Raw genomic sequence first — 16,956 nt, 5'->3', positions numbered from 1 at the left:
CATGAGAAAGTTACCCCTCAGATCCTTTTTAAATCCTTCTCCTCTCAACTTAAACGTATGTCCTCTAATTCTGGACTCTCCCAATCCAGGGAAAAGACCATGTCTATTTCCCCTATCCGTGCCCCTCATGATTTTATAAACTTCTAATAGGTCATCCCATTTTTTAAAACAACTGCTTAATAACTTGCAAAAGTATCATTTTTGACAGTAACTCAACTCTCTAAACCAGCACTTGATGCTAAATTATAAATGGCACAAATACTCTCTTTTAGTAAAGACAAAATGCTAGAGAAACCCATGTTTCTCTGTCCAGATGTTGCCCAACAGAGTTAACGTTTCAAGTCGAATAGAGATGATTTTCTTTTTTGTTTCTATATATGCAAACAGAAGAACAATGTGTCAAAATAAGCAAACATGAATTTTATATACCTTCTCCCGAAAGATATCATCCAGCCCTTTAAGCTGTTATTTGTGCTGTTTTACAATGTGGTCCTTAAACCTTTTTCCAAGTTATATCATGCACAAACCTTAATAACCTGGAGAGGGAGCTCCTATACCATGCACATATCTGAAATAATGAAAAATGTTGGAACATGCACTGTATGTCTGCCAGAAAGGGGGGAAAAAGAAGGGTTAACTCTTCGCAACTCCTTTGCAACTCTGAACAATAATTGATTGTACAATATTGGCCTTTTTCTTCTCCTTCCAAATATGGGCCAGCCTCTTGTATACGTCCAGTCTGATAGCTTTTCCCCCCCCACTTTTCTTTGTGCACAGTATGTATGTTTTTGAAGGAAAATGACAGCTGTCTATTTGCAGGTCACTCTTGCATTGTGGTGGGGAATTTCTGAATTTTGTATCCTCCCAACTCTTTGCTGAATTACTACCACTGCCCAATACCTTGTCTAAAAGGCCATTCTCGCATGAACCTGGACAGAGTGTTTGAAGGTATTTTCACGATCCAGCTTAATGCCTCGACAGTACTGTAAAGTATTGTGCAATAATTGTCCCCCAGGATCCCAACTGGGCTACTCTCCTTCCCAATCTTCTCACTCCATCTCCTTTCTTCTTCAACCGCCAACTCCCAGCCCCATCCTGAAGACTATTGTAGTTAAACTCGTGTGTGACTCATGATATGTGATGGTTCCAGTGCTGTTAAGAACTTTTTCTATTCCAGGATCCTCCTCTGGGGAAAGACTCTCTGTCTATGTTTGGTTCACTTGGAGCAGCTGTGGAAGTTGTTCTCATTTTGTATCCTTTCAGCAATTTTCTCTTCTGTAAAGATGGATGCAGTCCCACTATGTTAGGTCACCTTCCCTTTGTTCACCAGAGTCTCCTCCAGTTGCCTACTGCATGCTGTTGGGTTGCCACATGTAGTTGGCAGAGGCTAAGTGCCACAGTGAGCTTGAGGGAATGTTCCAATCTTCTACCTTAGTTTTTAATTAATTGTGGGATAGGAGTGTTGCTGACAAGGCAAAATATCCAGCCTCTGATCTGTTGCAGTATTTATGTGCCTGACCCAGTTCAGTTTCTGATTCATGGTAGCTCCCAGGATGTTGAGGAGCCATTTGGATACAGAACTGGCTCAAAGGTAGAAGACAGAGGGTGGGGGTGGAGGGTTGTTTTTCAGACTAGAGGCTTGTGACCAGTGGAGTGCCACAAGGATTGGTGCTGGGCCCTCTACTTTTTGTCATTTACATAAATGATTTGGATGTGAGCATAAGAGGTACAGTTAGTAAGTTTGCGGATGACACCAAAAGTGGAGGTGTAGTGGACAGCGAAGCGGGTTACCTCAGATTACAACAGGATCTGGACCAGATGGGCCAATGGGCTGAGAAGTGGCAGATGGAGTTTAATTTAGAAAAATGCGAGGTGCTGCATTTTGGGAAAGCAAATCTTAGCAGGACTTATACACTTAATGGTAAGATCCTGGGGAGTGTTGCTGAACAAAGAGATCTTGGAGTGCAGGTTTCTAGCTCCTTGAAAGTGGAGTCACAGGTAGATAGGATAGTGAAGAAGGTGTTTGGTATGCTTTCCTTTATTGGTCAGAGTATTGAGTACAGGAGTTGGGAGGTCATGTTGCGGCTGTACAGGACATTGGTTAGACCACTGTTGGAATATTGCATGCAATTCTGGTCTTCTTCCTATCGGAAAGATGTTATGAAACTTGAAAGGGTTCAGAAAAGATTTACAAGGATGTTGCCAGGGTTGGAGGATCTGAGCTACAGGGAGAGGCTGAACAGGCTGGGGCTGTTTTCCCTGGAGTGTCGGCAGCTGAGGGGTGACCTTATAGAGGTTTACAAAATTATGAGGGGCATAGATAGGATAAATAGGCAAAGTCTTTTCCCTGGGGTCGGGAAGTCCAGCACTAGAGGGCATAGGTTTAGGGTGAGAGTGGAAAGATATAAAAGAGACCTAAGGGGCAACTTTTTCACGCAGAGGGTGGTTCGTGTATGGAATAAGCTGCCAGAGGTTGCGGTGGGGTCTGGTACAATTGCAACATTTAAGAGGCATTTGGATGGGTATATGAATAGGAAGGGTTTCGAGGGATATGGGCCGTGTGCTGGCAGGTGGGATTAGATTGGGTTGGGATATCTGGTCAGCATGGACGGGTTGGACCGAAGGGTCTGTCTCCATGCTGTACATCTCTATGACTCTGAGTAGTACCAATGCTGTTGAATATCAAGAAGTAATGGTTACTACACAGCACTGTCTGGTGTGAGTATACTTGTCATTTTTCAGCCCAAACCTGAAAGCTGTCCAGGTCTTGCTACATGCAGATACAGACTGTTTCAGTAACTGAATCACAAATGAGTGTCCCCCATCTCTTTTATAATGTAGGGCAAGTCATTAATTTAGGGTGGGCGGGCCCTTGGTTTAACTACTCATCCATAAGGTGGCTTGCTAGTTTCTGATGCTCTTGAACTAGTTTTTGATTGGCATGTTGAATATTTTATTGTACCTTAATGTCAGTGCAGTTACTTAATGGTGTCTTCAGTTGTTGGATTTTACAGTTCCCCGTTTTTCATCAAACTTGCCCCCAGGAAGCAGGACACTACCATGACTAAAGTAAGGTTGGGAAACATATCTGTTAAAGTAATTTCTTCTGAGGATTATAATGGTCACTTATAGAGTGTCACATTGTTCTCTTTGTTTCCTGTGTATGCTGTTACAACACTGGGAACTGTACAATGATACATTGGGTAAGATCAGTGGCTATTTCCTCTTTGAAATCTCCCATCATGTTCTCTCTGATTCCAGAATCAGACTACGTATTATGATAAATGTTAACTCTCCAAAGAGCATCCACACCAGGGGCTGCACAGAGTTATAAACTGGCTACTAATTCTTATTTGCAAGCTATGCCAGAGACAGTGCTGCCCACAATACAAAAGCCAAGTTAGCCAATGACTAAGCTGTGTTGTCCATTTGCACAGCAGCTATGGACAGCTCTGTTCAGCTTGTTCTAATAGATTAAATTATTAATATTAGAATACGGCCAGCAAGTACTCGGTCAAATATTATGTAATTACGAACGCTGTGAAAGAGGGCAGGAAAAGCTGATGGGTCCTGCCTCTGAGTATTGAGTTACAGCCCAAACCCTGCCAGCAGTGTGATTGTCCCAGAAAAGACAAGTTTTAAAAATGAAGACAAGAATGGTAAACTTGGGTAGAAAGAAAAAGTTTCAGCAGCAGCCCTCTCTAAACTCTGAAGGTAATCAAACCATGAATGATAAGACCCCCCACCCCCCCACCCACACACCCCCACACCCCCTCACCCCTGACCCTGCAACTTTCTGGATATAGAGATGTTAGACATTTAAAGGAACTTGTCTAAATCCCTTTTGAATGCTTGTGAGTGTGCACTCACTCGATGTGCTGACAATTTATTCCAGAGTATAAGATTCTGCAGAAAAAGCTTCACCTTGTAGCACCTCACCAGGTTTTATGCTTTTGTAACCGATGCTTGTGTTATTGGTCTTTCCTATTGAGTTTAAGTAGCCTATCCATGTGGCCTGAATCCACTCCTTCAGATACTTTAAGAATGACGATTGTATCGCCTTGGAAACTGTCTGTTCCAAAACTCTTAAAAATACTCCAGGTCTCAGTCTGTCCTGATAACTTGTAGGGTCTTAAATAGCTAGTGAGATAGTTATTGCATTGCTTTTAATTTTTAAAACTCACTGGATTCAGGCAAAGTTTCATTTGATTGGAAAATAGCTAATGTAACTCCTTTATTCAAAAAGGGAGGGAGACACAACGTGAGAAGCCCCAGACAGTTAGCTTAACATCTGTCAAGGGGAAAATATTAAAACTATTATTAAAGACATTTTATAACAGGGTACTTGGATAAGTTCAAGGTAATCGGGCAGAGCCAACATGGCTGTGTTAAAGGAAAATCTTGTTTAATTTATTGGTATTCTTTTGAAGAAGTAACTTGCGCTACAGATAAAGCGGAACAAATAGATGCATTGTACTTTGATTTCCAGAAGGCATTTGATAAGGTGCCCACATCAAAGGTTGCTGGGGGTAACTTACTGGCTTGGACAGAAGATTGGCTGGCTAACAAGAAGCAGAGAGTAAGAATAAAAGGGACATTGTCAAGCTGGCTGGATGTCACAAGCGATCTGCAATGGGATCGGTGCTGGTATCTCAACTCTTTACAATTTATATAAATGATTTAGATGAAGGATTGAAGGTATTGTAGCTGAATTTGCTGATGACACAAAGGTAGGTAGGAAAGTGAGTGGTGCAGAGAACACTAGGCTAAAAAGAGATAGGCTAAGTGAGTGAGCAAAGATCTGGCAAATGGAGAACAATGCGAAAACGTATAATGTCTTTTGGCAGAAAGAATAGAAAAGCATATTATCTAAATGGTGAGAGGTTACAGAGCTTTGACATGCAGATGTTTCTGGGTGTTCTAGTGCATGAATAGCAGGTACACCAAGGAATCTGGAAAACTGATCATGTTATCTTTTATTGTGAGGGGAGTTGAATGCAGGAGTTGGGGTGTTATGTTTTACTTATGCAGGGCGATTGTGGCACTGTATCTGTAGCACTGGGTACAGTGCTGGTCCATCATATGTATGGAAGGATGTTAATCCATTGGAAGCAACTTAGAGAAGGTTTACTAGACTAATATTTAGAATAGCAGACTGCCTTGTGGGGAAAGGTTAGGCCTGTATCATCTAGAGTCAGAGTTGACTTCTATGTTACAATTAAGATCCCAAGGGAGACTTCATTGAGTGGATGTGGAAAGATGCTGCTTCTTTTCCATATTCCGGATAGAGCATGATAAAGTCATTTCAAGGATACTATTATCATGTCCTGCATAAAATCTTTCAATCAATCTGTTTTATTTAGATAATCGGGAACTGTGTATCACTGCTTGTTCTGAGCTCAGCCCTGCCAGTATTCTCCCGGACTCTTGGTAAGCAGTTGTAAATTTTTCCACTGACTTTAGCTTCCACCTCCACTTTTAACTATTGTCTCTAAGTTATTCAAATCTTCCTCATCTGCTGAGTGTGTATATCTCTGCTGAGGCAGTATCAGGAATGTCTTAATTGCTTTGACCTACTTAGCCTAGTGAGGAGAACAACATTGACCCGAGTTTTCAGTTTGTTAGCATGTACTCTACTAAAGAGTGATTTTTTTTTTAAATGTGCACCAATGAGGGAAATGTCAGGTGAAGATGAGATGGAAGGAGTTTGAATTTACACTGCAACTTATCACATTGGTAGAGCTCACTGATGTATCTTTAATGAGATGCTGTTATTATGTCATTGAACACAATAATCAGTTTGGAGCCCAAAAACAGTGAGAGATTAATGACTTTGTATAGATTACTAGAACTGCTTTTGGGGATGAACCCTGAAGAACTCTTTGCTTCTATTCAAATCGTTCTAGTGGATCTTCTGTGGCAGTTTGAGCATGTAGGCAAGGCCACTGTTAATGTCCCATTAAAAGGATGGCATCTCCGATGTAGCACACCCTCAGTACTACACTTTAAGGCATTTGCTCCTTCTTGCTAAATGGCCTAGACACGTCTGATGTCAAGAGTCTCTTGTGATGAATGGGCACTTGGCTGGGATACTGTGGAGCCTTTTGTCGTTGGCTTGAGTGGAATGGAGAAAATCGAAGCAAAATCTATATTGGATAATGTGTTGTTAACATTAGTATCTCAGAAAAATTGCTGTGTGAACTCCCACTGCACCTGTAAGTCATTCATTGCCCATCAAATCATTCTTGTGACTTCTCTGAATGTAACCAATAGCAGTGAGAGAATTGGCTCCCTGTTAACTTGACTGTTTGAATGACCTTTTGCTACCCCTTTTCATATTGCCTCTGGTAATCAGAGAACATTAATATGATATTTGATAATAAGGAATAGTTACCTCTTTGTATAATGCAAGGAAGGCACTGGTTTTCTGTTTCCACATAAAAACAGATTAAATTGTGGAATGTGATCTCCAAAATGCTAATTAGAGATCCCAGAAGCAAATGCAATAAAAACTAATTTGCTTCACACAAGTCATGACAAGCCTTTGGTCCTGATGGCATCTAGACAACATCATTCCTGTTGCCATTTGAGTTCCTAAGATTGCCTTTAGATGGCGCCAAACTCTTCTCTGGCCACTAGAAGGTGAGCCTCATTTTCAATTTGCAGAACCAAAATTTATGAAATTCAGTTTTTCCTCTCTTTAGCAAAGCAGAATTTTTGAGAATTTGTGTCATGTCTCAAAAGTTCTTCCCTCTTGAAGACATTAGTTTCCCTCACTGTAATGTCATAGCAGATCAAGCCTGTTATGCATGCAAAATAGTGCAGATTGGTGCACACCCGGACTGTAAATTAGCTATTTGGTTTAAGAAGGTACATTTAGGGGAAGTGATGGCCTAGTGGTATTATCGCTGGACTATTAATCTGGAGATCCAGGCAATGTTCTGAGGACATGAGTTCAAATCCCACCATTGCAGATGATGGAATTTTAATTCCACATTTTTATTGAATTCAAAGTCTAATGATGACTATGAAAGCATTATTGATTGTTTGGGGGAAAAACCCATCTGGTTCACTAATGTCCTTTAGCGGAGGAAATCTGCCATCCTGACCTGGTCGTGCCTACATGTGACTCCAGACCCTTAGCAATGTGGTTGACTCCTAACTGCCCTCTAGGCAGTAAATGCTGTTATTTCTCACTTTGGTGTGGTCTTATGAAAGCACATGTTTTATTGAAGGTTTGAATGTAGAAAGATCCATTTTAACAACAATTTCACTTTGAACTACACAGTAGGAAATGATGAGTAAAGTGATGCATGCAACCCTTCTGATTTCTCCGACAAATATTAAGTTAGATATTGAAATTCCTTACCTCCTTTCAGAGATTTTTTTTCTCTTTTAGGAATCACAAATTTTGACTTGTTGGGGAACTTTGGCAGTTTTAACTGGCTTGGAAATTTTTACATCATCTTTCTCTACAACATGCTTTTTGCTGGTCTCACAGCAATGTGTCTGGTCAAAAAGTTCACCAAGGCTATGCAAGCGGAACTTCTCCATGCATTTGGTAAGTGCAACCCGTGCAGGTGCAACTATGTTATGACACATCAGTAAATCTGGCACTTAAAAAGAAGGCCGATCTACTAATATTGTGTGATTGTAATTATTGGACTCCATATTGAGGATAAAAAAAAGCTATCTTCTATCAGGCATTCTGATTGGGTAAATCTTGACAGTACGAAGGTGCGTTTAATAATGTATTAAATATCCATTTAGAATGAGAACCACATTGAGAGTGTGATGATAATGATGTTCATCTTGTGTTAAATGTTCACATTTTAATAGTTAAAAACATGTGGATAACTTATTATTGAACCTCCAATCAGTTTTTGGGTACAAAATTCTAATTGAAGGCTACAGTTGAGGCATTTTGTGTCTCATTAAACTTACACCCTTGCTACAGGTAGATATGAATGTGTGGGTTGGAGATGCTCGGCTTCACCTGAGAATACCAACTAACTTTTGACAGCTGCATAATGGTTGAATATAGTGAGCCAGTCCAAAAATGCAAACATCCCATGTTGCTAAGTAATTGTACATTTTCTGGATTGAAGTTAGTTTGAATGTTTTGAAGCACAATTCTCTGGCAAGTTTATATTGTAGAGCTGATCCAAGATGTGTTTACTTCTGAGTTGCATGCCATTTGTATTGCAGGGCAGATTCTGTAGCCACGACTTATTCAATTTTAATCAGACATTTTTTTTTCTGTCTCCGAACTTCTTCACTGGCTGACATAATATATCCAGGCCAGCAAGCCAAGAACATCTTTATCATCACGTACAGGTAGCCTCTATGTGGCTGGCAGTATTAGTTTGGGTTAACATCAGGAGTCGTGCTTCTAGGCATGTCTAGTGACTTTCAGGCCTTGAAAAGCCACACTGGGCTTTTCTTATCTTGACAGGTCTGAATTGTAGTGTTTTTAATATTTTCTTACATTTCCTCTTGGGGATTCGTGCTACAATCTTCACCACTGAACCTCCCCAAAATCACTCTCCTTGACCACCGTTGAATCAAACTGTTTACAAATTGCCATCCTATTTCATCCCAAGCTGAGTTTCTGACTCCACATCCTCTCCATCTCAAGCACCACCTGCTTTGATGATCCTTCAAGCTCTCTGCCACTAAACCCCTCGCCTGTAATCTTTGTAAGGTGCAGACCCAACTGTTCCAATGATCTTCTAGTCAGCATTCCACCTTCTGATCTCCATCAACTTCAGCAAAAACTCTGGGTATATCCTATCCTGCATCAAGTCCCAATTGCCCATTACTTCTTCCCTTGCCAATCTCTAATGACTATTTCAGTGTTCCAATGCTCCATTTATAAATTCCTGTTCTAGTCTTGGGCATCATTCCCTATGCATCTCTGTAACCTTCTCCAGTACTGCAACTCCCCAATTCCATTCCTTTTGATTTTAACCTCTTCTGAATCTCTCCCTTCTGGCTAGGCTCTAAGCTGTGGAATTCTTTCTCAAAAACACTCTGCATGGTCTCCTCCCTCTCCTTTTGACATTCTCCTTAAAAACCCTCTTGGATCAAGCTCAACATTTCTAATATATCTTCCCTCACTCTTGTTCTCCCTTTTCTGCCCTTGCCCTCTTTGTGCCTGTGGGATAGCAGCCTGCTGACAAACTAAGGATGGTTACTTGGGTGAATTACTAGACAGGCACACACACAAGAATTCTACGTCCGCAAGCAGGTCAGCGTACTGCAAGTTATGAAAACCAATTCATCTACAATGCTGTTTGAGGAGGGAGGGACAGGGAGAAATATCTACAAATTAATAGAAATAAATCTGGTTTTATTTAATCTCTACTGTCCCAAATTGACTGATTTTGGTACCACCTGCAGCTAAATTTAACACTTATTTCCTTGCAACAACAAATTGTGCAGAAGGTGCTGTAGTGCCCCCTTTCTCCAAATATTCTGCTGTCAATTTGATTCCGATTCAATCTCCGGTTGTTGATTCTGGAGTGATCTCATTAATATTATTTTAATAAACACTTGATAATGACTGTGTGCCCATTGGGGCAGTGGGAAGGGAGGTACAGTTGAAGACTTGATTGCAACAGGTTTGTTCATAGGCCTATGGAGCCAAATTCTGTGGATTAAGCACTATTTTTGGATTAAGGTACGAAATGTTAAACTTTGTTGTCATAATCCAGCATTCCGCTTTTCAGCCAAAGCGGGTTCCAAGTTGATTTTTGACAATTTCATTTGAAAAATGCATCAACAAGGGTTAAGTTACACTCTGGCCATGTTAGATCTGTGGTCAGTAACTAGTGACGTTTGTCCTGAAATACAATCCCAGTCTGGTTCCTCTGGGTAAATGTTGCTGTGAAACGTTTTGTCTCCTGGGAGCCATTTCTAATCTCTCATTGTCAACAAATTGAATGCAATGGCTGCCCAAGCACAAAATCAGGGCCGCAGCTCATTTCGAAGGGTCAAGATAAGAAGGGATGAAGAGCCTCGCCTGCACCATGTGATTAGGAGGGAGTTGATATTGGCACCTATGGGAGGGAGTTGATATTGGCACGTTAGCCGTCTTTTATGAAGGCAATTTCTAGATTGTGAAGGGTTTTTATACTTCAAAAGCAAACTACAATGTGTTGAATTGTATGGTATTTATAAGTTTATCGAGATAATATGCACCAATTGTTTAAACAGTTCAGTTACCTGCCATTGTTTGCTGTATTCCTAAATTTATGAACAAACTTTCTTGCAATGCCAAACGCCTTTTTTTTTTGTTTGTTTGTTTTGCTTCATTAAATAAGGTGCTTTTGAACCTGGCGTATGAAGTCATGCATCCTCAATAAAGCAGCCTGACTTTGACAAGCTGCTCTACAGAATATAATACTAAAAACTACTTTCAGTACTTTTCGGTACTAAATGGACCCTGGGTAGGGAAAGGCTAGAAGTTTGCAGCGAGGAATTGTGTCTCTGTTGTCCAGCAAAATGTTTTCCCTCTTTGGTAGAGGCTGAGGTGATAGACCTAATGTAGGATCTTACTGTATGCAAACTGGCTTCCATACTTGCCTACAGAGTGGCTTTATGAGTAACTCATTGGCTTTGAAGTGCTTTTTGGATGTCTTGAGAGCACCTACAGCAGCATAGAAATGCAAAATAGTTCTTTTGAATCTGGTGATCTGATCACTGTTCTCAGGTCCCTTTCCTCCCCTTGCTGTGTTCTGGCAGAGGCTGCCTTTCTGTTTTGGTGGCCCCTGTTTTGTGTAACTACCAACATCACCTGCCAAGTGGTAGATATGGATATCTGGATCTAGCTGTTTGTCTCTTCCGAACTGACAGTAATTGCTGGGGTTTTCCCTCCGATGGCTCACCACTGCCTGTGATACTTCTACCTCATAAAATACAGAAAATGTTATGATACTAAGGAGACCGTTTGGTCTGTCGTGTCTATGTCAGATATCCTAATAAAATGTAAGTGGTTATTCAGACCAAATACTTCAGGATGCTTTGTCTATAAAGTCTTTGTAAAATTTTTGTTCTGCTGCTTTGCAGACACTGAAGTTGCCCAATTGACAAATGTGCCTTTGATTTTTCACATTCATTTTTTTCGTTTTGAATAATTTATTTGACCAAGGGCAAACTTTGACAATAACTAAACTCTCTGACCAGCTGGAATAAATCCAAAATATGGAAAGAACTTGAGCATTATTGCCTTGAATACTGTGTTCTAAAATAATTAACTTCCATTTCTGGATGTAAAGATTATATTTTTAAAAAATTGAAATGGGCTTGACTAAGCCTGGGCTCACAGTGGGGCTTCCTTGATCACAATGAATTCTGACTGGAAAAAAATGTTAAGTTATTTATAATTAAATTTGATAAGATTAGTTTAAAATAGACCATAGACTCTTGTAATGCTGACTTATCTCCGCAAAGTGGTGAGTTACATGAGCTAGATTGTTAGAATCTGAGTTTTGGTTTTCCCGCTTGTTCGTGGATTACAGATCTTGCGACATGTTTGACTTTGGAACTAATTTTATCACCAGCTTCACTGAGCAATTGTGTGATGGCAGTTATCAGATATTCAGTGTGGTAAGGTGAAAACCTTGTTCTAAATGTAAATATTGTGCAGCACTAGCCTGTAGGCTGGGAGTTCATGGGTTGGAATCTGGATTTGCTTGTCCTACCATGCACATGGGTGATGGAAAAAAAAGAGTACTTGCACAGAAGAGAGTGTACAAAATCAGTTTTTAAATTAAGAGTTGCAACTGGGGCAATTGCAGAGCAAAATAGACATTTAATTGTTTTTATTGAGGTCCTCCACCACTTGTAAATATTTGTGAATGAATTGATTGCGATTATAACTTTTCTTTTCAACATTTTATTTCTTCAGGCTTGGACAGATTGCCTCTTCCAGTCACTAGATCTCGCACCTCTGCCAAGATGGGTCCAGCAAGTAGCAAGGGACTTGTGTAACATTGGTGGATGGTTATGTTTGATGGACCAGCCACAAAAGGGACTATATAATGTTAATACTATACTGTGAATGCTGCTATCGCTTGGGTTTCGAAGTTCCAAGGCCTTCTCGTGACCCCATGTTCAAGGAACATGAACTTTTAAATTCAGGATCAGACAGTTCCTTTCAACAAATCCCAGGGCTCTTGGGGATGCCTCCAATTTCTCTCTCCCAACATAGAGAATCAAACTTTGTTTACTTTGTGAAGCTGGAATTACCATAATGAGCGAGACCTCACTATGCAACTATTATGAGATGGAATTAATCCAAAGAGGCAGATTTTTCAAACAGTTACATGTTTACATTATGTATTCTGTGCAATATGCTTTGTTTTAAAAAATGTGATTTTAGCCTGTCTTATTTAAAGTGTTTTCCATCCTTAGATGTTGCCAGTGTCTTTTTCAATTTATTGTTCATCGATTGGGGTTTCTTCCGTTTTAAACTGTTTTCAAAGTCGTGTCCGTCAAAATGGCTACACTCTGAAGCATTTCCTTGTCTGCCAGTAATAGGGGAAACTGGGGTTTGGAGTGCTGAAAGCTGTTCAGAATAAAGTTGAAACATGCATTTTCTCTATGGAAACTCATTTTCTATAAAGTGACTAAGTTTGAAGAGTTTTGATCATCGTAATTATTGCAAGATGCTATTTAGGGAAAATCTTCCAGGATATTTCTCTAGATCATGCTCTTTCCAGAATCGTTTAATGCAAGCAGTGGAGAGTACTGCTGGCTGAGTAAGCCTAGACTTGACCATGCATAGAAAAAATTAGAATTCGAGTGAGATTTACTAATTTAACTGTCAGAGAATATTAAGTAGTAAATGTGAGATGTTGGTTGTTGAGATTTGGACAGGAGAGATGAGATGGTTATCATTTTTATTACTTGTTTCAATGGAAAATTACTGGAGTGATAATCTGCACTGATTACTGGCAAGCTTTTTTTGGTGTCTACTAAGCTGGCGTTTTGTCAGTGGAGTTGGTAATGTTAGCATTAAGAATACCAATGAAGCCAAACTTCTTGCCCCATTGCTTGGTAATGGTTTTTACATCTTTAACCTTTTTTTTGTTCTGTTAATGAAGGAAATGTGTCAGGAGCTCCAATTGCATCTCTGTGCAAACATTCAGGTTGCTTTCTGCTCGGCCCTCAGCCAGGATTGAATTGAACTGCATTTCATTTCTACTGGATTTGAATTGCACTGACTTGAGTTATCTGCCAGCACTTCGGATTAGAAAGGTATCCGTACACAAGGTGTAGACCGGATAAATAAATGTGCCATCGACAAACTATTTCCATTTCCACCGTCAAAAACAAGATTATTAATGCTCTCTAGTTATGGTTTATTATAAAATTACCCATGTTAGTTTAGGCATTTGGGTTGTTTTTCCAGTGCAATCCAATGCTTTTCTTTGTAATAACTTGCAGATACTATTGTTAGTCAATTTTTAGAAGTGGTTACCTTCTTTGATGCATTTCTGTCTACCATAGCCTGCACTGCATAACCAATAGCTAGAAAGGTGCATGTGGGTACCGGCTCTTGTGGTGACTATGTGGCTCCCCCTGCAGTGCTTATGTCTCCTATTGATGAAGAACTTCCTCATGATGGCATCAAAATTTAGAGACTGAAAACTTCTGTCATTGCGAAATGTCTGACAAATAACTCTAATTACATCCCTGCATCTTGGTTGTTTGGTTTCTGCCCCCAGGTGTTGTAGATAAATCTGCTTTTCTGTTCCTGACACTTCAATTAGCAGAAAACAATTTCAAATATTGTTCCTAAAATAGTGCGGCATAATTAATTGCTGTTTAAAAATTAGGCTAGTTTGCAGCAGTGGTAAATAATTGTAAAATATAATTTTGTTTTGGGATACTATTTAGGTTTTATTTGATAATAAGAATTAATTTAAGATATGCAAGCCTGTAAGATTCAGGAGTGGTAATTTCTGCAAAAAGTACAGGCATCAATAGTGTGAAGCGCTTGTGCTGGGAGCCAAGCATACCGATAGATGTCAGTGCTTTTGGACAGAAAGCTGCAGGAAACTTTTCAGTAGCTACTTGGGCAGAATGTTTTTTTTTCTCAGCATCCCAGTACCAACCAGGATAAAGGTTGATTGTTTAGAGTTTAGGAGAGGGGAGGACCAAGTCTGACTATTTAAAGTTCTTGAAGTTGAACGTGAGTGAAGTCCTGTTCTGTTGATGCTTGCTTAAAACATCCTTTTTGGAGGGTATCGGTCATTTTGGCAGTTTGGGATGACCCAATGTTTAGCCTTACAGTCACTTTGCCTGATTTTCTCTGGAGGTCTGTGTAGGTCTCCATCATTTGTTTGTGTTGAACTTCATCAGACCAATCATGCGGATTGTGATGCTTCAAATGAATTTTTATTTCTCAAATGCAACAAAATTCTTGCAGTGTTTAAAAAGGTATGATAGAAAGAAGCCCGGATAGATACAAGCTGGTTGTTGTGGGCTAGTGTTTATGCCAACCCAAATGGGTTGAAAAAGTTGAATAGACAGTTTCCATTCTGACCTTCAGCATTATGAATGGCAGGAGGCGAAAGCTAAAATGTGTACAGACTCTTCAATCCAAAGTATGAGTGTGCCAAGTGTATCAAATAAGCATCCTGGAAGATTCAGGTTTTGAGAATATGGATGAATGAAGCTAATATAGAATGCTTGTTAAAGTCTAAGAGTTAATGATCAAACCTCCATTTGGGAGAAAGACTGGTTTGATCCATGATACGAGTTCAGCACCAGCAATTTAACAAAGATGTTCCTTTAGCAATTCCCATCATCATCAATGCTAAATGTCCACCTTGACGACTTTTATTTTCATTTGGAGTGGTGAAGGTATTTCTTTCTATTTAAGATTTTTAATTGGATTCCAAATTCAAATACTCATTCCTCCAGAGGGTTTTGACTTCATGATGGTTCTTGATGAAGAAATTTATTTTACAACTGAAGCATGACTTATTGTGACTGAAATGAAAAATCAATTATAAGATGCTTGTGATGGAGCTCAGTCCTCTACTAATGAGACTTGTGTCCTAATGAGGACATAATGAGTACACAATTGCATCTTGGTCATTCAGTCTTTGCCTCCAGGTTTTGTGGATAAATCTCTTTTTCTGTTCCTTACATTTCAACTGTAAATGTCCTTTGAAGCAAAGAACAGTTTTATTTTGCACATGCATATGACTTGAAACAGATTGTTACTTTCAGACCCGATGTATGATGTCCTGTGATCTGGCCAACGTTCTGAACTGCCAGAACAAGGCAACAAAGCTAGAACCCACCCTGATGTGTGTATAAAAACAAAAGCTGGGATTTCTTCCTGTTTTAAAATTAAGTTGCTGGAATTGAATTTTGTAACAAATCCAGCTCCTAGGTGTATGTTTCTTTCATTAATAGATTCCTGATAAATACTTTGCCAGTCATACATTTGCCAACCTTGCAGCATTGTGAGAGTCCAGTTCTTGCAAGTGCACTGAGCTTGTTATGCTGCTATAAATTCCACTCGTAATTTTGATTTGGGATTTTTAATTTTCAGAATTGCCATTTTAAATTGAAACCAATTTTGCTGAAAAAAAATCAGCTTTTAAAAATATATTGGCAGACAGTAAATGTCTTTTGAGAAGTAGAATGCAATTGGTTATAGTGAAGTTGATCTCTGGTTGCAATGAACAATGTTTGTCATCTTTGGTGTACTCACTGCATATTACATTTTTTTTCATCATAGTCAAATTTTAAGTACAATGGAAATACAATTTGGAGAGCATAGTTTTCTTTTCCACACAAGGCTGTAAATTAACTATTACCGAGTGCCTTTTACCAATGTGTTTCTCATTTCATCACTTTATGTATTGTGGTGCAAATTCATTCCCCAGATGGATTTCTATTAATAAACCATGTAGATTAGTTGGTCTGCTGCCCTTGGTGGTAAGTAGGCTGCAAGCACATTGCTTCTTAAACTGGTACCTCAAGGGCTACTTGGCTATAGACAGACTGATGCACATTGAACTGTACCCCAGCGTGAGTCAATGCCTTAAAAAGAGGAAAAGAGAATTTTGGGATGAAAGAAGCAACTTATTTCAGTGAGCTTTGCTCCCTGTCAGAATCTCTCTCTCTCTCTCTCTCTCTCTCTCTCTCTCTCTCTCTCTCTCTCTCTCATCAAAGATGGACATTCCAAATGTAAGGATCACATTTTATTTTCAAATCTGAGGATTTTTGGGCTGAGTGATGAAAGTCTTCATTTACAGGGAATATCCTGAATGCTGAATTAGTTAAGGAATCGAAAATACTTGGGAGGTCTGGCATTCCGAATTCCCAGCAGTCTGATCTCCTAAAGTTGCTCTATATTGGAGGGAAATGACTCTGATTGTATAATCATCACTCCTGTGACAATGTCTTTTTACAAACTCTATTGTTTGGTAAATGTGTTGTGATTTGAAATTGTAATCTGTTTGTGTCTTTGTGTACAATCTGTTAACGACAATACAAGTAAAATGCATTTTTTAAAAGTTCTGTTTGTTTTCATTTCTTCTGAACTTGATTTTGTAAGACTCCAGTCCCTAGTTAAGACTTTGTGACATGAATCACCGGTTACAGTTTTTCATTTTTGTTTTGCTCTTGGACATTTTTTTTTAACTTCCATGTTTCTGACAGCTCTTCCATGATTGTGGCAGGTAAATGAGTTGAATTTGTAGGATGAACAGAGAACACTCTCTTCCATTTATTTCAGCTACTAATGTTAACCTGTTTTCATACCCTCCTGCCTTCCGAAATGGAAAAAAACGCCATGTTTCAACTGTCAAACATTTTTAAAATATTGTTGTCAAGCAAGTTGTCTTATTTTCACCTTGATAACTGCAGTGCAAACAAATTTAATGGTTCAATTTTTTCAGTAAACAATCAATCAAATATACATTCTAA

At 39.4% G+C, this 16,956-nt stretch overlaps 1 protein-coding gene across 2 annotated transcripts in view; it reads left to right on the top strand.

Annotated features, from left to right (window-relative positions):
- lmbr1l (limb development membrane protein 1-like) overlaps window positions 1-16,544 on the top strand; it is a 69,519-nt gene extending 52,975 nt beyond the window's left edge. Inside the window, exons 13-17 of one of the 2 annotated variants that reach the window (XM_072567060.1) lie at window positions 1,178-1,251; window positions 2,979-3,069; window positions 5,364-5,430; window positions 7,400-7,561; window positions 11,912-16,544. In XM_072567060.1, the coding sequence (XP_072423161.1) occupies window positions 1,178-1,251; window positions 2,979-3,069; window positions 5,364-5,430; window positions 7,400-7,561; window positions 11,912-11,994 (477 nt within the window). In that variant the 3' untranslated portion in view covers window positions 11,995-16,544. The remainder of the gene's footprint in view (window positions 1-1,177; window positions 1,252-2,978; window positions 3,070-5,363; window positions 5,431-7,399; window positions 7,562-11,911) is intronic. The other variant, XM_072567061.1, reaches the window with a different exon arrangement.
- Window positions 16,545-16,956: the final 412 nt, after the last annotated feature.

This window comes from Chiloscyllium punctatum, chromosome X (assembly GCF_047496795.1).
Source record: "Chiloscyllium punctatum isolate Juve2018m chromosome X, sChiPun1.3, whole genome shotgun sequence".
Classification (NCBI taxonomy): Eukaryota; Metazoa; Chordata; class Chondrichthyes; order Orectolobiformes; family Hemiscylliidae; genus Chiloscyllium; species Chiloscyllium punctatum.
The sequence above is the reverse complement of the archived record's forward strand: the minus strand, read 5'-3'. Positions and strand labels throughout refer to the sequence as shown.